Genomic DNA, 22,141 nt, shown 5'->3' on the forward strand with positions numbered 1-22,141 from the left:
GAAAGGTCCCAAGGGATGGGACTGGTGCACGAGCCAGGGACCTCCTGCAGGTCTCCTGCTTGTGGAGACCCCTGCTCCTTCTTTCAGGGGTCTCCACAAACAGCTGGACCCTGCAGGAGGTGAGGATGTGGCTCTTTCCAGCAGAGACAGGCCAGCTTTTGTAGCACACGATTTTTGGATATGGTGGCCTCTATGCAGCAGAAGCAGGATAGATGGGCTTGAGGTGAACAGAGAGGGTAGAAACTTCCTTGTGGCTGTGAGGTCTAAATGCTCATCCTGAGCCTGTCTTCCCAACAGGGAAACACAGCTAAACATCTTCCCAGGTTGTCCTGGGAGTCCATGCAAATCTGCATGTGGACTGTGAGGCTCTGCACTCCAACACCAGCCCTGTCTCAGGTAAATTTCTGCTTTCATCAACTGCCCAGCTGCCCCTGACAACTTCTGTGAGCTTCTTTAAAAAACTACATCCAAAATCTTCAAGCAAAAAGCAGTAGGTTCTGCCTGGCTTTCCCTGCAGCGCTGCTATCACTCAGGATCTCAAGTCCTATTTTCTGAAATCCATCACTGACTCACCCAAATCAAGTCCCATCCTTCACAGCCTTCTGCCTTGTCCAGCAGCCTCTGGAGCATGGACTGAGCTGCTGACAAAGCCTTTTTAAGGTGTAGAGCACTAGTACAAGCCTGAGAAGTAGACTCCAACCCAGGGAAGTTTCAGGTTCTCTTGAAGAAATTTTGTGCTCTTTAAGCAATCTTCCTAAATATTGTAGATTTTGAGTTCCTCTGATAGGTGTGCAAGAAAACTGAAAATGTCCTTTCAAAGATGGGTCACTGGAACAGACCAGTAAAGCCCTTGAGCTGTTGAGGGATGATCTTCCCCCTTCTATTCTGCTTCTGCTGCATAGAGGCATTTCAGACTGATCAGCAACCCTGTGGCATTCCAGACTGATCAGATCAATACCCACTTCAGAAACTCCAACTCACAGCTCTCCTGCCCAAAAAAGGGCAAATAATTTCCCTCTGCCTCACTGTGTTTTTGTAATTCCCCGCTCCCTCAAATCGCCATGTCTGCAGAAGATTCCAGAAACCTCTCCTAAATGGAGTGGGTTTGATAGCTCACGTAACACCTAGGCTCTATTCTCCACCAAAGCAGCTGCTCCCAGCCAGGTAGGGCACAGGAAGCAAGGCCAGGAGCCCTCTGCACCACGAGGAGGTTGCCCTCCCCCACACCCACCTGTGTAAAGGTCTGTGTCCGTGTACTCATCCACCTTCTTGTGCTGCAGGACGTAGTCTGACACCTTGGTCCCGATGGCAGGCTGCACATCCAGCCACTCCAGAGACACCACGGTGCTGGAGGGCTCCACGTTGGGGGAGAGCCGCAGGCTGGGCGGGAGACAGTGAGAAAACAAGACATGAGCTCCCTTTCTGGGGAGGAATCCATATCTCTAAGCAGCATGACCCCTAGAAAGGCCCACATTCACACAGGTGGGTGTGCCCACAAAGCCCCAGGGACAGAGGTCACAGGGGCCATGAGCATCAAAAAGCTGAAGCTCAGTTGAGTCCAGCCTATTGTGTGTGCCCTTGGGAGCCTCCCCCTGCTCCTGGAGAAGGCAAGCTCATGCAACCCCAAATATCTCATCTGAAGGGTCCTTCATTGTCTGGAGAGCTGCTGAACTTCAGCAAGGTGAGCAAGGACCAACACCCCAGGAGCAAAACAGGAGAAGATCCAGGTTCTTGAAACCCAGCAGGGCTGAGTCCACAGGAGGGAAGGGTCAGGTCTGCAAGGCCAAGGTGAGGGAGGGAGAGAGGGGGAGAAGAAGCATGAATTCACCCAGCTGCAAACCTCTGAGGGGCGTGGGCGAGAGCCAGAGCAGGGCAGCTGTGCAGGAGCTCCTGCCCAGAGCAGGAACAACGTGGGCTGGGATGAAGGCAGAGGAGCTCTGTGCTCCTGGCTGTGCTAACGCAGAGGCGTCCACCCCCTCTGCTCCGGGGTAGATGACAACACCAAGTACAGGGCTATGGAGAGTCTGGCTCCAAACACACAGCATGTTTGCTGGACTCGAGATGGGAAATGAATCCCCTCTGAGGATACTGGCTCACTAAGAAGGTGTTCTGCTCCTTGTGGCTCGCTGGAGCCAGTCTTCCTGCTTTCTCAGCTAATTCCCCATCAGTTTGCTCCTGATCTGCTCTTGCTCTGACAAGCCACAATGAATTGCACTGTAATTCCATTTCTTTCAGCATTTGAAATCCCATTCTACAAACCCTGCTAATCAGGTGATGAAAATCTATAAGGAAACCTTCCAGGGCCACAGCCAGAGCCAGGATATCCTAAAGACATCAGTCACACAGTGAGGAGGGCTGGACTGCAGCCCCCAGCCCCAAGGGTGCAGAAGGAGGTGCCCATGGGCCGAGCCCCTGGGAAATGGGGTGGTTCTGGGGGCTGTGACCCACGGGAAAGGGGCTGGTGATCCGTGGAGGGCTCACGGGATACGTACACAGGCGGAGGCAGAGGGCTGCAGTTCGGCAGTCCGTTCTCATCGAAGGCGTTGAGGTCGCACCTGCACCAGTCTTCGATAACATCACCTTTCCCAGAGCACCAGTATGAGCTCATCAGGGCTCCCTTGAAGGCCTGATGTGAGAACAAAAAGCGTGAACACGTGTGCTAAAGACTCAGTGAAATCTGGCTGGGCTTCGGGGCTGAGCATCGCGGGGAGCATGCAGAGCCCGGGGATCAGATCAGGAAACACGGGATGGGCTGGGGGAGTGTGTCCTCCCCAGCTTTGCCACGGCCTGTCTGCATGGCCCTGGGCATGGCCCTTCACCTCCCTGGGTTTAACTCCCGTGTGTTGAGTGATGCTGGTTCATCCCTGAATGCTTTTGGAGTGGGGATGGGGAGGACTGAGCTGCCTGAAGGAGCACGAGCAAAAGTCCCTCTGTGACAGTGAACAGAATACACACAGTGCCTGCACACTGCTGCTGTGGACAATGAAACTCTTCCACTCCTCCCCGTGCCCTTCTGCCCAGCTGTTTCTGTCCCTCTGAGAATAAAGTAATGCCCAAATTCCCAACAACACCCTTTCCATCCTTCTCACAGGTTCGTTATTCACACAAAGCGCCCTCCTGCAAGCAAACTGCTGCTTTATTCACTTGTCTAAGTAACACTCACCAGCAAAACAGCAGTATCTGTAAGGAAAAAATAAAACCTGGAAAATACTTGCAGGATGTCCCCAGGAGCCACCCTGACTGCTCCTGATAATACCAATGAATCCCTGGAATAATAACTGGTCAGAATTGGCAAAGCCCTGCAGGTCTCACCCCTCAGTGTCCCTGCCGTGCTCATCCCACTGCTCAAGGAGCTTGGTGTCAGTCCCCACACCAGAGGATGGGGCATCCCTCATTCCATAGCCTGCTGTAGTTTGGACCACATGGATTTATGGTGGTTTCTCCCACTTCCCTTCGCCTGTAATTAAACTTCCAGTTTCAAAAACATCTCCTTCACACACACAGAGCCAACATCTGCAAAGCCACAACACCCATCTAGAATAATCAGAACACCAAAACACCAGCCACTAGAACAAAGCTCTGTAACGCTTTTGACCTTTCAAGAGGCACATTTGGGAGCTGAAACACCTCCACAGGTCCCCATCCCCATGGAGCAGCCTTAGTTGTGGCAACACAGCTCTTCCCATGAGAAGTTGACTGCGGAAGCCTGGCCCTGGTGATATGGCCTGTGCTGCCAGGGTACGCCTAGAAATAAATCTGTGCCCTTTGAGGAGCACAGGGACAGCTCAGGCAGCAGCACTGAGCAGAAAACTCTAGGAAAAGCGCTGCCCCAGGGAGGTTTCTGAAAGGAGGAGGTAAAAATAGAGCCTGACGTCAGGGCTGCCATTGTCCAGGGTTTTGTTGCTCGCCCCAAACACCCCCAGCACCTTTAACAAGACGCCTCAAGGCTCCTGCGTCTGCAGAATTTTCTGCTTCCAGGCATTTACAAAATGGGACTGTTCCAGATGGAAAAAATTGAAAAAAAAACCCAAAAAACCCAAGGAAGGAATGAACAGGTGAAAGAAAGAAAATGGGACATTATTTTACTCTGTTCTTTAGAAAGTAATTGAAGTGCTAGGCTGGAAAGGGCATCCAAAGTAATTGGAGAGCGGGATGAAGAGAGGAGTTTATCTGACACCCAGATAAATGGATGCAGACACACGAGAGAGAGAGCAGTGGGTCCGTGCAGGAGAGGAACAGCAAAGGATGTGTGCAGATGGATGGGGAAGCATGTGCTCTCCCTAGGAAGCAAGATAAATACCCTCTGCTGAGGTACCTGTGTGCACAGACAGGCGCTGCAGGCGAAGACAGATGTGGGCGATCCCGGGAAGAGCTGCACTGTCACACTGCTGCCCCTGCTCCACTGTCCCCCAGCCCCTGTCACTCTGCACACCCCCTCCCTGTCCCCTAACCCAGCTCCTCCCTGCACATGCCCACCCACCCCATCCATGCCCTTCAGTAAATCCAGTGGTCAGCTCCTTGTTTTTCTTTTTTCCTGCTGTTAAGCACTAGCTGGATGAGCAATCCCCCTTGCTCTGCCTGCCCAGCCTCGCATAGGTTTTAATTAGATCCTTCAGGTGCCCAGCTGTCATCTGCCTTGTGTCACCCTTCGCACAAACGAGGTTAGGGGATGGGTGCAGCGCTCATTACGGCGAGCACACCTCCACCCCCTAACCAGGTTACTGGGAGCGCGGCTGCCCCTGCTGGCTCCTGCCTCTGTCCTGACTCATGTCAGGGCCAGGCTGGGAGAGCCAGGCAGCCAGGGCTTGTCCCTGCCTTGTCCCTCTGTGCTAGGCACTGGTGAGGCTACACCTTGGCTGCCGAGTCCAGTTCTGGGCCACTCATGACAAGAAAGACATTGAGGGGCTGGAGTGTGTTCAGAGAAGGGAACAGAGCACCAGGAGAGGCTGAGGGAGCTGGAAAGGGGCTCAGCCTGGAGAAAATGAGGCTCAGGAGGGACCTTGTGGCTCTGCACAACTCCTGACAGGAGGGGACAGCCAGGGGGTCGGGCTCTGCTCCAGGGAACAGGGACAGGAGGAGAGGGAACGGCTCAGGCTGGGCCAGGGCAGGTTTGGGTTGGGCACCAGGAGGAATTTATTCACTGAAAGGGTGGTCAGGCATTGGGGGGCTGCTCAGGTAGATGGCAGAGTCCCCATCCCTGGAGGTGTTCAAGAAACAGCAGAATGAGGCACTAGTGCTGCAGTGTGATAAGGGGGGGATTGGTTAAAGGTTGGATTCAATATTGGAGGTCTTTGCAACCTCAATGATTCTGGGATTCTATGGCTTTTCTTGCTGTCCAGTGGAATTTTGAGACAGTGGCTCCTGGGATTTCCCCATTGGTGCTGGGAGTGCGTGTTGAGGGGTGGGGAAGCAGCAAGAGCAAATTGATGGGGAGCAGAAATGGGTAAGATCACACAGGAAAAGGAAATGGCAGCTGCCACGCAAACAAGGAGCCCACTGGCACAGGAGGACCAAGACTGATGGACAAGGATGCAGGGAAGGTGCTGAGATCCACCCCATGGGAAGCTGCAGCCTCTGGGAGAGCTTCAGGAGGGAATGAATGCACAGGGACCTTCCTGATCTCTGGTGGCTGAGAACCACGTTCTCCTCCTGCCTTGGGCTGGGCTCTCCACATCTCCTGTCCTTCCCTGCCGTGCTCAGAACGTGCAGAAAGAGCTCTCCTCCCTGCCAGGAGACAGCACCTACACAAGTCCATCCCAAACAGGACCACTTCCATTGTGGATGCTTCATCATGGTGGCCATGTTTCCACAGGCCCAAGAGGGTCTGGAATCATGAAGGGCTTCCCAGGAGTGATTGATCCACTGGGAATGGCAGCGGCCCCCAGTCCTGTGCTTGCCAACCACTCCCTGGGACCCCAACACCCCTCTGTGCCCTAAGGCAATTTTATCTCTCATTTAAAAGTATCCAAATTGTATTGTTTCCCTGTGAGTCAGCCCATTTAGTTTATGTCCTTCAGTGCCAGAGGGGAAATTTATGAGATGAGAAACTGGCTCGAAACGTTTATTTTCTAGATGACGAGTCATGCCATTAGATATATAGCTTTATGAATCATAGGAACAGCATCTAATTTGCTCTTAAAGGTATAATAGGTCTGATTCCCCACACCCATGCACACACATATATTGGATTGATAGTTCCCCCCTAGGATGGCTAGTTCATTTGTTTTGACACAAGCAAGACTTACAGGACCATAAAGTCCCATCTTACCATAAGCTAAGCCTATTCATAAAAAAAATATTAGGGAAACAAACGATCAGCTAAGCACATTTATCCTACACTCGATTGCATATGGATCTTTCTCCTGTTGTTATTTGTGCTCAGGGGGAGGCCATTTGGCCCCATTTTATAGCTGAGACACTCTGTAGCAGAATAGAGAAGAACACTTCCTTTGTCCTCTGTTAGACCTGGCTGATGGAGGGAGAAGCATTATTCCTAACTGTGGGTTGTCTGTTGACATCCCGGGAGGGGAAAGTGATAGGACATGAAGGAACCTTCCAGATCAGCATTTGCAGGACTCAGCACACACCACAGGGCTGGCGTTTGCAGATGGGGTACTGGAAAGGGCGCGTGTTGGGTGCTTGTCTGTGAATATCTGGTCTTCTCCATGGCTGACAGTGACATGAAAATCTAGCTCACTGAGTCTAGGATGCACATCTGTTTCTGGAAAAAAATTCAAAAGGAAATACAGGGAGAATAAAAAAAAAAAAAAAAAAAAAAACAACAAAAAAAAAACCACAGGTGAATATGTAGGCTGGACAGAGATGGGCTGCAGATAAAGGAGATGATCTGGAAGCTGGAGCTTAGGTTCATTTTGGATTTTGCACTGATTTCCCAATCTCTGTTTGCTTTTTTGTTCTTCTCAATGCAGAAGGAGAGAAGGAAGTGTGGAAGCATGCTGAGCCAGCATGGCTCCATCCCATATCCAGGGACACTACAGCAAATGGACACATCCAGTCCTTTCCTGTTGGCAGGATGGAGATGGAGCCTGCACACCACCACCACCTGCCCTCTGGCACAGGCAGGGGCCACTGGAGGAGGATGAAGGCTCCGGAAGAGCTTTCACAGCCTGAACAGGAGGCTACCATGATGGCAGAGTGGCTGGAGGAAAAGCCTGCCATGCCCTTTCAGCAATGCTCAGCGCTGTTCACAGGAGGTAAATGCCACTCCTTCGTCCAGACACCTCTGGAAGAGGGGAAGAAGAACAAGAAAGGGGAGGAAAGCTAAGAATTTCCCAGGCCAGAGACTCTTTCCAGGATAATGCAGTTCATGTCTGAAAGGCCAGGTTCAAAGCAAAGGAGGATGAAGTTTTGCTGTTCCAGGTTCACAGCAAAGGAGGATGAGGTTTTGCTGTTCTAGGTTCACAGCAAAGGAGGATGAGGTTTTGCTGTTCTAGGTTCACAGCAAAGGAGGATGAGGTTTTGCTGTTCTAGGTTCACAGCAAAGGAGGATGAGGTTTTGCTGTTCTAGGTTCACAGCAAAGGAGGATGAGGTTTTGCTGTTCTAGGTTCACAGCAAAGGATGAAGTTTTGCTGTTCTAGGTTCACAGCAAAGGAGGATGAGGTTTTGCTGTTCTAGGTTCACAGCAAAGGAGGATGAAGTTTTGCTGTTCTAGGTTCACAGCAAAGGAGGATGAGGTTTTGCTGCTCCAGGTCCACAGCAAAGGAGGATGGAGTTTTGCTGTTGGCAGGTGATCCCATCCTGTGCTGTTCACACCCTCCCTGCCTCTGGCTGCCTCTCCCCCGGGAGCAGCATCACCAGCACTTCATCCTGGAGAGGGACATCAGCGGTCTGCTGGAAAGGTCAGGGTGCTGGGAGGGACCCAGGGCGGGCAGCATCCTGGTTGCTGTTATTTACAGAATAACAGGATCCCGGGCAGCGGCAGAGGACACTGTAAAACCCGGGAAATCAGGGGGAAAATCAGAGCCCTCCTGGGGAGCCGGTTCTGCTTTCACACCTCGGCACAAAGCTCCCCATTCTAGCCCGAGCCAGGCTGACAATGCGGCCATTCTTCCCCTGGAAAGGCGAGCTGCATGCGGCTGGAGCTGCAGCACGATGCTCCGGGGCCAGGGGAGGAGGAAAAGGGCCAATTAGCAGGTATTCAAACAAAGCAACAGCAATTAAAAAGGAACACACTCCCGACCAAACCAAAAAACTCACCTCAACCACAAGAACACTGTCCCCTTTGGCCCAGGCTCCCTGCCAGCTTTGGCAGTGGAAGAAGAAATCCCTGGCTCTGTGTCCCCAAGCCTTCAGGGGCTGCTTTGGGGAAGCTGTGTGTCCTCCAGCAGCTCTGCCATCGGAGCTGGATTGGGGTCAAACCGAGCCCATGGCCTGGGGGACACCTTTCACCCTGGCTAAAATCAGCCTGCCAGCCTGGGGACACTGGACAGGCTAAAATCAGCCTGCCAGCCTGGAGACACTGGACAGGCTAAAATCAGCCTGCCAGCCTGGAGACACTGGACAGTAGTGGCCGTGCTCTGCTCTGCAGGAGATGGCTCCTGGGCAAGGAGTGGGAGAAAAAATGGGGAATTTTGCTCCAGCCTCACTTGTCATCCGAGCTGGTGACCCCCAGCATGTGAAGAAGCTGTCTCCAAGAGCCCTGCCAGGGTCCCAGGCACGCTCTGGGCTCCTGCTGAGGCCAGTGGGACCAGCAGCACAGGGACGTGCCCCCCAGCAAGCCCCCACACCATGGGCTGGGCCATGTGTGCTGTGAGGAGGCCATGGCTGCAGCAAATGCTGAGATTACTCAATTTTCAAATTAAAGCAAGGTCCTAGGGGTCTCCTAAAAATCCAGGCTCCACATCCATTTGTCTCCTTAAATACACACAGCAGGAGTTTGAGTCCATTTCCCAGTTGGAGCGAGATTGATCTCTCCTGCCTCCCTTCTCCACACCCCCCTCACCACACCACCCTCTAAGCATTTCTGCAGCTGGCTGAGCTGCTCCACAGAAGCTTGTTTCAGGGTTTTTTGGGGGGAAAATGAACAGACCATGAACAGGAGGGACCACACTGCCCAGCATACCTTGCCTTTTCTCTCCTCCACTGGCCACAGCTGCCCCATGGTGGCTCTGGACATGCCCATGTGCATCCCTGTCAAGGGTGCTCCTGGGAGGGGTTGGGGAAGCAGGGTGTTCCCTGCCTGCCTGTGAGGGACAAGGACATTTGCAGACCATGCAGATCATGCACACCTGTGCTCTCACTCTCAGTCTGTGCCTCTGGGTGCACTCCAGGGCTGTGCTGGGCAGTAAGAAAGATGGTGCCCACCCTATGGGGAGAGGGCTGGTAGAAATATGTTTAAGGTGGAGGAGTAAACCATGGAGTCACCATAACCTGGGGGGACTATAACTGGGGTGAGGAGCAGCTCTTCTCTTTGACTCTAGGATGTTCCCCAAAGGGAAAACACCTGGGGTCACCACCTCTCCCTTCTCTCCCACCACATGCACTCAACAGCATCCAGCCCTTGAGGTGCAGAGACCATTTTGCCAGCAGAAAGCCCCACCACGGAGAGAAGCTCTTTGCTGTTGAGCATGGCCAGCCACTGACACTGGTGGAGGTTTTCTCCACAGCCCTGAGGTGGAGAATCTCCTCCAGCTTCATGTGGAGGGACCACCGTGGTGTCTGTGCTGCTGCAGAGCACAAAGGAAGCACAAGAGAGACACTGGCATCCATCAGAACTGATGCTGGATCCACAGAGCTCCAGAGAAGCCCCTGGGGGATGACAGCCATGGTCACAGCTTCTCTGTCTCTTTACACCTTTGGAAGTGCCAATGTGAGCACTCAGACTGAGGGCACTGGAGCTGTGACAGTAATGGTCCTGTACTTGGATCAGCTGGATCTCACCAGGTGACAGGGACTGGTGCACAGGGGACTCCAGCACTGCCTCTGCTCCAGCAAGAGTCCTTCCTGCCACCCACAGCCACACCAGTGTGACAGCTACAGAAAAGACATTCAGCAAAGCCCTTCAAGAGCTGCTTGAACCTCCGAATCCATCTCCTTCACCCTGGCAAGCTCCAGCACTGCCACAGTCCCCAGCCGGCTGCAGTGACCAGTGATGGTGCAAATTCTTTGTCCAACACTATTAAACTACGGGGGAAACAAAGAAACTCCTAGCAGGATCTCAGCCCATAGTTCTCACTGCACACAAGAAGGAAAAGAGGGGCCTGATACTGAGATACTGATATCCTCGTACTGAGATTGCTTCTCCTCACTGCTGGGAGCAGGAGTCATGCTGGAGCTGGGCTGGGAGGAAAGATCACACAGAGCTGAGATTTATCTTGAGGACACTTCCTCTGGACAAATTCTCCCTGGACAGCAAAAGGCAAAATTCCTGGAGCCCTTTACATTTCAGGCCCTTGCTTCAAAGCAAGAAGAAAACAGCAATTTCCACTGACATGGAAATAAAGAGTTTTTTAACTCATTTCACGTGGGCAAAGTAATATATTTTCACCTCATCTCCTGCTTGGAAATGGTCAGTTTTAGCTGAAATCAAACATGCACACAAAGAAATATCACAAATCAGTCCACAGCAGACACCCAGCATGGAAACTGAAACCCCAGCATTTAAGAGTCTGGCAAGGTCATCAGCAACCGAGAGCACGGCCTTGGACAGGGCTGTAGCTGTAAATTTTAAAAAGTTCATAACTCACTGCACTAAGGCAGATGAAAAGACAAACCTATTAAAAAATACACATGTTAGAGAGGGCAAAATGTCTTTACCTGTGTTTTGCTTCATCTTCGCTGCTCAGCTTATACAGGAAAACCTTCAGCCAAGTTCATAGAAGTCAATATTAATGACCTTGTTATCTGTCTGCACAGCATTGTCTTTGTGGACACATATGTAAAGAGAACTGTGTTTACAATTTCTTTTTTTCTAACACTACAGGAGTTGGGATGTGCCTGCAGTTCCTCTAAGGTCAGCACTCACTGCATTGATTGAGAACCATCTACATGAAGGGAGAAAAGCAGGCAATGGAGCACTCAGGACTGGAGATGCTGGACTTGGTTCAGCCCAGACAAGTGAAAATCCTATTTATGGCACAGGAGAACACCACTCTGCAGTGCCTGGGACACCCCTGGCCTCTGTTTGGTGCTGAAAATGGGTGTTTCATCACCCAGATGACACATGAGATGCTCCTGGTGGGACACCCCCTGTGGGAGTCTCTCAGTGCACACAGCATGGTCACAGTTTAAACTCAGTGGTGTTCTGGCTCTCTGCTGGGTCTTGGTTGACAGGCTGATGTCCCCATGGTGGTGGCAGCTCCTTCCCCCCCCTAAATCCCTTTCATGGTAACCCTCCCTGCTCACAGGGGAAGGTGAGGGAGAGACAATGCCCCTGCCGTCCACGAGCATCCATCGCGCTGGGGCTCATGGTGCCACAAGAGGATGGGGACACCTTTCCACAGAGGCAGCACTAACCCCACACCAAACCATCCTCTCCAGGAGAGGGACATGGCCCCCATGAGCTCCACTTCCTCCAGAGAGGAAAGCTACAGCTCTGCCCAGCCCAGGCTGCCTGGAGAAACCTCCAGGGTGGAGAACCAAAGCTTGTGCCCAGGTGGCAGCAAGTTCCTCAGCAGTGGCGGGTTTCAGCCTTCAGAACCAGGAATTTTCCCTGCTTGTGGTGCCAAGGACAGCAAGAGAAGGAGAGGGAGAGAATAAAAATCCTGCAGAAGAGAGGCTGGTGGAGAGAAGGGGGAGAAACAAGCTGGGGTGAAGGGATGGAGGGAGCAGGACAGCCCATCAAAAGTGAGCAAGAAGGGGAAAGTGATGGAGCTGAGGCAACACAAGGGATTCATGCTGAGAGAATGGGAATGACTAGGAAATAGAAATAGGGGCAGGGAAGGCAGAAAACACTCCCTTGCATCCTGCTGGAGCAAGGATGGGGATGGTCTGGGATGGGCTGTAGGGAGGAAGGGATGAGAGGGCCTGCTGTCTAGAGAAGCCTACAGCTGAAACAACCAGGCCCAGCTCAGGAGGGGGTGGTAAGACAAGACAGCATGATCCCACCTGCTGCCCACCCCAGCACCTTGCACTGTGGATGGCACAGAGTGACCTGTCCTGGCATCTGCTGCTCACTGCCAGCTCCCTTAGTGCCTGCTCTGGCAGCATCCCCCTCCACCCTGCAGCTCCCAGAGCCCTCAGCCTGTCACCTCTTATCCCAGCCCTGCCCGTGCACAGCTCCCTGGGGTGAGGGGAGACTCACACACAGCACCCTCACACAGGACAGGCTCCCGGGGCATGCCCCTCCACCCCGGGCAAGCAGGTGCAAGAGGAAGAGGAGGAGAGATGCAGGGAGCACAGCCCCAGGGGATATTGCTGGGGTGTCTCTGCTCTCCGTGGTTGGGGTTTTGTTTGTTTGCTGGTTTTCCCAGAGCCTCAGCAGAAAGCACAATGCGGGCTGGGCTCCAGCTGCAGCTGATGGGGCCAGGGGAGCAGGGGAGGGAGTGAAGGAGGGAGGCTGCTGGTGGAACAGACTACAGCTCCTCAGGACAAGGAGGAGCCCCAATCGAGCCCAGCAGTGTTGGCAGGACGGGGGGGACAGGTGAGGAGGAAGATGAGGAGGAGGAAGAAGGGGGGACTTTGCAGCCAGGCCCAAAGAGGCAGGGTGGCATTGTCACCTGGGCACAGGGTGATGCAGGGTCCATGGAAATCCTTAAGATCCTACTGGGCTCTTCACTGTTATCCCCTCCTTGCTGGCTAACGTACCTCTTGTATCCCTAAAAGAATGTCTTCTGGCAGATTGCTGCTGGGAAGCACATCTTTCTTGCCTGAAGGAAACCAGCTGTCCCACTGCTCTCCCTGTACCTGTAGTGCCTCATCCCAGCACTGCCCTGGACACGCTGACAACAGCAGGCCAACCTCTACACAAGAACTGCCCAGAGGGAAGAGCAGGCACAGGGGGAAAGAATGCAGGAAGGAAACAGTGGGAGAAAGGGAGCTTGAGGAAAAGACCCAGAGAGGCTAACTGAGGTGTGGAAGTCAGGCATGGCTTCATGCAAGGACCAAGAGGGCTGATAGATGGGAAAGCAGGAACCAGATCAAGAGGTAGGCAAGGGGTGACTCCCCAGAGACAGCACCCAGAAACCTGGGTACCAGGAGAAGCACGAGGACTCTTCTCCCTGTGGATGTGGGAAGGGGATGAAGCATCATTCCTGGTGCTCACACCTCCACGTGCCAGGATTGTTTCCTGACCTGCAGCCCTCTGCAGCCCACCCACAGCTGCTGCACGCTGTCTCACTTGAGACATGCTAATCAAGTACAGGCTCAGTGCCAAAAAGTGACTCTAAGCAGGTCTGTCATTTCTGGGCCTGAGATTGGGATCAGAGGGCTGTGGAGGGGGGTGGGAGTGGCAGCGAACAGAGAAAGTGGGAACTCAATCTCCACAGGATTAACACTGAAGCTCTTGCAGGAGCCCAGCCCCAGGGACTGGTGACCTCCAGCCTGGTTGCTCTCCTGGAGTAACAGGGACCTCCTGTGGCTGTGGGACTGTCCCAAGCGGATGGTTCTTCCCTCCCTCTGCACCTTTGCAAAGCCCCACTGGAGCCCTGGAGGCCTTTGGCCACCCCTCAGACAGGTATGTCCTAGACCTTGGAGCCAGGAGTGAGGGACTGAGCTGGTGCTTGGCTCCTGAGACCTCTCCACAGGACACATCCTGCATTCCAGCACGGACACTGGGAATGGCTGTGGCCTTGGCTGCTTATGGCATTGCCTTGAACCTACTGAAGGCAGGGAGACGCAGGTCTGAGAGGGCTGTGGGCAGCAGGACCTGCCAGCTCCATCCCTGACACCATCCCACACGTGAAAAACCCCCCTCGCTCCGGGGACCCTGCAGGAGGGGATCTGAGAGGGGACTGAGTGAGGTCACAGAGGTGGGGCTGGCCCGTCACTCACCTCCCTGGTGTCGTTGTCCTGGATCAGAGCGTACAGAGGCACCACCCTGTTGATCTCCAGCAGGACCGGGGTGGGGCTGAGCTGCTCCTTGCCGGGCCGGCGGCACAGGTGGCAGGTGGACGGGCAGCGCCCCTTCTCCTCGCAGTGAATCTCCACACCCGAGATGAGGTGGTCATCTGACAGCATCTGTGCTGTCAGCAGGCCTGACAGGTACGTGATGAAGGGCATGGATTTCAGCTCCTTCTTGTTCCCAAGCTCAGTTGTTTCTGGGTTAGGGAGAGGGAAGAAACCAAACAGTATTAAACAAAGCTCAGGACTCTTCCCAAAGCCAAACTGTGCTGCAGCCAGGATAAATGCAGCTGCTGAAGGTGTAGGCCAGGTGGGAAAAGGAAAAAAAAAAAGAAAGGTCAATGAGAGAAGGAGAGAAACAGGACTTGCAGGTCACTCCTTGGAAGTGTGAGCTTTTCCAGACAAGCATATCTAAACTGACAGAACTGAATGTTCTTCTCTTTTCTAACTCATGTTCTTCTTTTTTCTAACATGTATATCCACTTTCTGTGCTCCAAAATGAGACAAAATCAGCTCAATGTATCTTCCCCGCCAAAGAGAAACATCCCCAAATGTACCAGGCCAAGGAGCTGAATGCCCTTTATCCCCACCCTAAAACCAGCCCCCTCTAGTCCTTGTGGTCCTCAGGTCACTCTTGTGGGTGACAAATTATCCAGGGCAGTGAAATGGATCCAAAAGGCTGCAGTAGGACTGCACGGAGGGATGGAGCTCCTTGGCAGTGGGGAAAAGCAGGTATGAGAACAAACTCACTGCATGGAAAATAGACAGTGGCATTACCAAAACCGAACTGCCAATGCTGCTTTCGGGAACATTCAGGCCTTTGAAACCCACTGGGAAACCCCCTGGTGATCCTAAGACCAGGCAATAAACCTGGAGAACCTTTACTTTGTTCTGTGCTCCTCCAAACACTGGCTAAGGCCAAGGGAAGTATCACACTTGAGCAAAGGAGACACGACTCCAATGTCTGCCTTGTACACTTCCATTTAAATTCTTTGTCTATAGAAGGCCCAACTTTTATAACCTGGTGACAGACCTACAGAAGAAAAGGCTTTCTTCATCTTATGGCTGTTGCCTCTAGCAACAAATTCCCAGTCCTGAGAGGAGCGGAAGAGGAGCAAGGGTTGTCTCAGCACGCTCAGCTTGCAGTGACATGCAGCTGATCTGGCAAGGCACAAGCCATTTGGAAATACAAGTAAACAGCATTCATTCATGCCTCCCAGAGCCCTCGAGGGTAGGGACAGCCCTTCCCCGCTGTCTGGCTGTCAGGGAACACTTCTGTGCACAGGAATCAAAGCTGTCACGGGGAGAACGAGCGAATTCCAACCAACCCATGTTTTAGTGGAAGAGAAGGAGAGCAATTGCAAAGATAAATGAAAAGAAGGTTTCAGCTTCTAGGGAGACACTGGTGTACACAGACATGGGAAACAGGAGTTGGAGCTGCTTCTTGGAGAGATTATTTTCTAGAAGATCAGCTCCAGGCAACTTCCAAGTCTCATAAGGGAAAGCCATGAAGCCTTGAAAAACAGGGTGGCAGAGGAAGAAGGAATTTATAGGGTGATACCATGAGCCTCTTCTTACTTGTCAATAAGAGTGGCATGTTTTAACATCACTACTGAAGTACATGTAGAAGAGAAAGGAGATAATTACACTTCTGGGCTACAAAGCTTCTTCACCAGAGCTGAAGCAGCTCTAGAGATCCTTCATGGAGAAGGAAGTTTTGGAGCCATGCTTTAAGGGAGGACATGAACACAGGGCTGAAAAGACAGTGGAATCAGTTATCTCATAACTGGCAACAGGACATCAAACTTTCCTTCTGAATTATTTGCCTTATGGCTAAGAATTAGAGATCACTATAATCCAACCAGTGGGAACAAAGCCATGTCAGGAGCTGCAATGCTCAGGTGGAGCTGCACAGGGGAAGGCCCAGAATTCTGAAAATGAATAAGGTAGAAAACTGTGAGCAGAGCAGCTGCCCTTCCCCAGCAGCCATGGGCTCAGTGACAGATTACCCACGAAGCTGGGTGACTCATGGCAGACCTGTGAGCAGAGCAGGCTTCATGGCTGAGGTGGAATTGGCTGTCTGCCGTTGATCCTCTTTAGAACAGATCCCAGCTGCACTGGGGAAAAGGATTCCTCTGCAGACTGACAAAGATCCATGGTGCTCCCTTGTATGAGGGCTCTGGGTACAACTCCACAGGAGGAAAATGAAATAGGATGTGGGTTAGCAGAGAGAAACTGGCTTCACTGTAAAATTGCCAGCTCTCATCCAGACAAACACTTAGATGGCATCAGCACTGGATGGTAGTTCCTGGTAGCTTTTGTGGGATGGGTTTGGGGTGCTTACATACAGCCCTAACAAAATAGTCCCCCCCCCCCCTTCTGCTACTGGAACCCATTTGGGAGCACCAGCAGCACACCCTGCTTGTGAGCCAGCTCCCCAGAGCCAGAGACAGGCCGTGAGGAGGAGATGCTCCTCATCTGCTTGCTCAGGTGCCTCGTCCCTAGAAAGCTGGAGGCTTCCTTGCTGGACACAGAACTTCCCTCTCATCCCACCCACATCCCCCACCCACCACTCAGGGCATCTCACAGAGGAGGTTTTCAGCTCTGAGAGGTATTTTCCCTCAAAAACACACACCTGCACCTGCCATTGCAGCTACAGCCTGGGAAGATGGGATTGGGGTCCCTCAATTTCCCCCTGCCTTACATCTGACATGAGTTTTGGTTCTCTCTTCAGCTACCTGCATGCAAGAAGAGGGCTCAGCAGTGAACTGGAGAGGCCCCACAAGTTCTTGTAGGCTCAGCCTGGCTTTTATTACCAATATAGTATAGGATAACCTCCCAGGACACTCCTGCAGAGCCTCTGCTTCACTCCTGAGGAAGGGCTTTGAGGCGACTGCTGCCAGGACACTCCCAAGGTCCTTTCTGGGAAGAGGAGGAGACTCGGCTGAAGCAGTGAGGATATGAGGATCCCTTATCAGCCCCTGAATCTGAACATGCTGTCACTAACACTGCTGGCAGCTCAGCTGAACCCTGGCAACATCTGTTTGGGAGCAGAGAGCCTCGGATGCAGTTGGACACATCATGGCAACTTGTGAGAGTTTTAGTTTGTTTGTCTGAAATACGGATTTAAAAAACAAAACAAAACCCAAAACCACAAAAAACAACCAACCAACAAAAAAACTACCACTACCACCAAACAAATAACGTAACAGCCTCGTGCCAGACATCAGGCCTTGTGCAGGAAAGGGAGAATGAGCAGAACAGGGCGTACAGAGGTACTGCTTGCTTGCTGCGGTGCCTGGCTCCATTTCTGGGCTCCACCAGGATTTTACAATCCCACAGCACGAGGTGTGTGCCTGCACAAAGGGGTCCCTGCTCAGGATGCAGCAGCTGCTGATGTGGGAAAATGCTTCCAGCATTACCAGCAGCACCTCCTGGTGCCTGGACATGAGGGAGCAGGGTAACACCACTACTACAACAAAAACAACAGCATAATGTCTAATTTGTGCTGGAGTGCTGTCCTGTCTTGAGAGCTCCCAGGAGAAGATGGGTTTCCTAGTGGCTCAGCATTTCATAAAACACCTCTTCCAAAAGATCCCCAAGTCATCCCAAAACTGGGAACCATTCCACTTGCCACAAGAATGCAGCTATATCAGGGGTAGGATGTGATATCTCCTGAAGAGCAGAAATGCTTGGAACAAGGACAGGAGAAGGCTCTCCAGCTGGAGTTGTAGAGGGAACAGTGGGAACAGACCCAGGTAGGGATTCCTACAGGCTCAGCAGGTTAACCCCACCAACACCAACAGGCTGCTCAGCTGGGCTTGATTTAGGACCTGGGATTTGCATTTTATGCAAGGAAGAGGGAATTCTGGTCCACCTCCCCCATACAGCACCCTTCACTGGACAGACCTAGTGCCACCACAGGTAGGACAGTGGGGACTTGTGGCCAGAACACATCCACTGACACAGGCTGCCTGTTTATCACCTGGCAGAATAATACCCTTTTTGCTGGCAAGTCCATCCAAAGGGAGTTAAAAAGGAAATCAATGGATGTGTTTGCCTGGGAATTTCTCCTGCACTGAGATATTGTCAGTGCAGTGTCCACCAGGTCTGTGAAGAGCTTGGACAGATTTAATGCTGCCTGCTGTTAGTGATGGCAAACACTGCTGGGGCTGTGAGGAAGGCATGGGCACAGGGTCCAGGGGAGTCAGTCTGGCACATCCATGCATGTGTGCGGGAAGGATGGGACAGGACAAGAGGGAATGGCTGGCAGAGAGCAAGGTTAGATGGGATACCAGGAAGAAATTCTTTCCAATGAGGGTGCAGAGGCCCTGGCACAGGGTGCCCAGAGCAGGTGGGGCTGCCCCTGGATCCCTGGCAGTGTCCAATACCAGGCTGGACAGGGCTTGGAGCAGCCTGGGACAGTGGAAGGTGTCCCTGCCATGGCAGAGGGTAGAACGAGATGGGCTTTAAGGTCCCTCCCAACCCAAACCACTCTAGGATGAGGGGGAAACACTGCCCCAGCCAAACCACCAAACAGCCACCAACACCCCAGCCCCGGAGCCCAGCGTGGGCCGGGCAAGGGATTGCTCCAGGAATCGCTAGGCGACTTTTGGGACTCGCGGCACGAATCCCAGGTGGGATTGCCATTCCCACGTGCTGAGTGCAGCCGGGGGCTGCGGGACGCGGAGCTCAGGACGGGCGCTGCGAGGGCGGCGCGGACCCTCCCGCGGCGGGGTCCGGCCCGCGGGGCAGCGTGTCCGTGCCGGTCCGTGGGGCAGCGTGTCCGTGCCGGTCCGTGGGGCAGCGTGTCCGTGCCGGTCCGTGGGCAGGGTGTCCGTGCCGGTCCGTGGGCAGGGTGTCCGTGCCAGCCCGCGGGATAGCGTGTCCGTGCCGGCCCGCGGGGCAGCGTGTCCGTACGCAGGGCAGCGTGCCCGTGCCGGTCCGTGGGGCAGTGTGTCCGTGCCAACCTGCGGGGCAGCGTGCCCGTGCCGGTCCGTGGGGCAGTGTGTCCGTGCCCGCCCGCGGGGCAGCGTGTCCGTGCCGGTCCGTGGGGCAGCGTGTCCGTGCCGGTCCGTGGGCAGGGTGTCCGTGCCGGTCCGTGGGCAGGGTGTCCGTGCCAGCCCGCGGGATAGCGTGTCCGTGCCGGCCCGCGGGGCAGCGTGTCCGTACGCAGGGCAGCGTGCCCGTGCCGGTCCGTGGGGCAGTGTGTCCGTGCCAACCTGCGGGGCAGCGTGCCCGTGCCGGTCCGTGGGGCAGTGTGTCCGTGCCCGCCCGCGGGGCAGCGTGTCCGTGCCGGTCCGTGGGGCAGCGTGTCAGTGCCAACCTGCGGGGCAGCGTGCCCGTGCCGGTCCGTGGGGCAGTGTGTCCGTGCCAACCTGCGGGGCAGCGTGTCCGTGCCGGTCCGTGGGGCCCTGCTGCCCTCTCGTGGCACCGCGGCGGGACGGCGCTGGGATCCCGGCGTGCGGCACACCGTCCCGGCTTTGGGAACACCGTCCCAGCTTCGGGAACATCCTCCCGGCGTGCGGCACACCGTCCCGGCTTCGAGAACACCGTCCCAGGCTTGGGGAACACCGTCTCAGCTTTGGGAACACCACCCCGGCTTTGGGAACACCACCCCGGCTTTGGGGACACCATCCTGGCATGGGCACACCATCCCGGGATGCAGCACATCATCCTAGCATGTGGCACATCATCCTGGCGTGCAGCACACCATCCCGGCATGGACATACCATCCTGGCTTTGGGAACACCACCCCAGCGTGTGGCACAACATCCCAGGATGCAGCACAGCATCCCAGCATACACACCATCCTGGCGTGCAGCACACCACCAGCCCAGCATGCACACAATCCCAGGATGCAGCACACCATCCCAGCATGAACACCATCCCAGGATGCAGCACACCATCCCACATGGGCACACCATCCCAAGATGCACACCATCCCAGCATGAACACCATCCCAGCATGAACACCATCCCGGGATGGGCACACCATCCCAGGATGCAGCACACCATCCCAGCATGGGCACACCATCCCAGGATGCAACACTCCATCCTGGCTTTGGGCACACCATCCCAGCATGGGCACACCATCCCCCACATCCCGCCGCTCTCGCCCCATGGCCCCTCCGTGCCACCTGTGGGGTCTCATCCTTCCGTCCTCACCCCATCCTCAGGGAGGGAGTGCAGCACAGCGGATGTGTAACATCCCCTGGGTGTCAGTGCTTGGTAAACTGCCCAGTGTGAGGCTCTGTGGCCCCTTTTAATCTCCTGTTTATAGAATGTGAAGGGGCTGGAGTGGACCTTAAAGATCATCCTGTTCCAACCCCATGCCATGGGAAGGGACGTCTCCCACTAGACCAGGTTGCTCCATGCCCCATCCAAACTTGCCTTGAGCACATCCTGGAATGGAGCAGCCACAACCTCCCTGGGAAACCTGTGCCAGTGCCTCACCATCCTCACAATAAAAATCTTCTTCTCAATACCTAATCTAAATTTCCCTGTTTCAATTTGTACCAATAACTCCTTGTCCTGTCACCACAGTTCCTGGGGAAGAGTGCCTTTATGTCCACACTGCCTCTGCCCCTCTTCCCACCCCCTCTCCCTGACGATGCTCTGCTCCCAGCTGATTAACCAAACTCAATTAAACACGATCCTGATGTCCAACACAGGGTGTGAACAGCGAGCTGCACCACCATGCTTGTGACTGCTGGCACCCCTGGCCTGCCACAGCCTCACTGCCTTGGGGATGATCCCAAAGGCTCCCCTTGTGCAGGCTGCCCTAGAGCAGAGGCTGGACAGAGCTAAAGAATAAAGCAGGGATTTATTCAAAGGATCTCCTCCATGGATCCACCTTGGGCAGCACAAGAGCCCAGCCAGGGCTGCACCCAAGATGATCCAAAATGGTCCCAAAATGCACGAGCGCTCCCGGGGTCTCTCCCTTGGATCAGTTCTGCTCCATTTGCACCTTGCAGTTCATTGTCCAGTTCCAGCTTTAGCCCATGCACTCCCATCCTGCTTGTTTTTCTCTCCTCAGCCCACGCTGTTTGTGCTCCTGGGCTGAGATTTGGATCATTTGTCCTTGGTGCCCAGCTGGAGCAGGAATTGTTTTGTCTCCCTGCTCTGTGCAGAGCTCACCATCCACTCATATGAAGCCCAGACCCACCCACTAAAGCAGCACAGAATCTGAAAAATAGAAAAGCTGAAACCTGAGGCATCAGCAGCAAAGAGAATCTGGGGGCAGATCACCTCTGCTGCCTGCAGGCTAGACAGGCAGGATCTCACCTCAGCTTCAGATGAGACATTTACACACTGGCAAGCCCAAGGTACCAAGAAAAAAAGAGCTCTTAGAGACCTCTGATAACCCTCCATAAAAGGGGATTTCAAAAGTATCCCCTGTAACGCAGCTTTGGCAAAGGAATTTTGGCAGGGTGACCGGGGTCCTAGGCTGGACAACCTTCCCAACCTTCCTAGTCATGTAGGGTCCCCATACTCATACATGATGGATAACATCATCAGCTGGTCATTGTCACCTCTAATTAAATCCAGGGAGTCCTTTGTTTTCTCCCCAGGATGCCTTGAAAGATTATTTCCTATTTCTGCCATTGTCTTTTCCTCACTCTGTTCATTTTCAGGTGTGGGTGGCCTCACAAAATGTGCCAGACCACCCTGGTTTCAATGTTTACGTCCATTTTTCTTCCCATATATCAGGGACTGAAAGAGCATTTCCCTGGTGAGGCCAGGAACTGGGAGTGAACCCTGTGCTCCCTCCCTGGGCATAGCAATACCCCCAGGGAGACACTGGGGCTTGAAACAGGGGACTCAGTAAAAAAATAAAATAATAAAAAAAAAAGAAATCTCCCTCGTTTTCTTCTGCAACCCTGGCCAGGCTTTGCCTCTGCTCCTGCTGCCTCTGAGTGCACCCGCTGCCCACACTGCTGCTCCAGGGATGTAGGTCCCTTCCAAATGAACTATTCTTTTCTAAGCAAAGTGGAAAAGCCACCAAGAGCAGACGGTGGCCACACTTGCTGCATTATGCAAGAGCTTCCTTGGATGCAGGTCGGGGCGGCTGGAGCAGGTGAGCAGTGGAAAAGCGCTGCAGGCAGAGAGGCCACGCGGA

General features: G+C 53.8%; 1 protein-coding gene across 1 annotated transcript in view; it reads right to left on the reverse strand.

Annotated features, from left to right (window-relative positions):
* Nucleotides 1–22,141, reverse strand: part of ASTN2 (astrotactin 2) — a 323,686-nt gene that overhangs the window by 79,080 nt on the left and 222,465 nt on the right. Inside the window, exons 17-19 of the mRNA XM_038156713.1 lie at nucleotides 13,952–14,217; nucleotides 2,493–2,626; nucleotides 1,232–1,380 (exon numbers count right to left, since the gene is read on the reverse strand). Coding sequence (XP_038012641.1) covers nucleotides 1,232–1,380; nucleotides 2,493–2,626; nucleotides 13,952–14,217 — 549 coding nt within the window. The remainder of the gene's footprint in view (nucleotides 1–1,231; nucleotides 1,381–2,492; nucleotides 2,627–13,951; nucleotides 14,218–22,141) is intronic.

The sequence above is a fragment of the Motacilla alba genome, chromosome 17 (assembly GCF_015832195.1).
Source record: "Motacilla alba alba isolate MOTALB_02 chromosome 17, Motacilla_alba_V1.0_pri, whole genome shotgun sequence".
NCBI classification, from domain to species: Eukaryota; Metazoa; Chordata; class Aves; order Passeriformes; family Motacillidae; genus Motacilla; species Motacilla alba.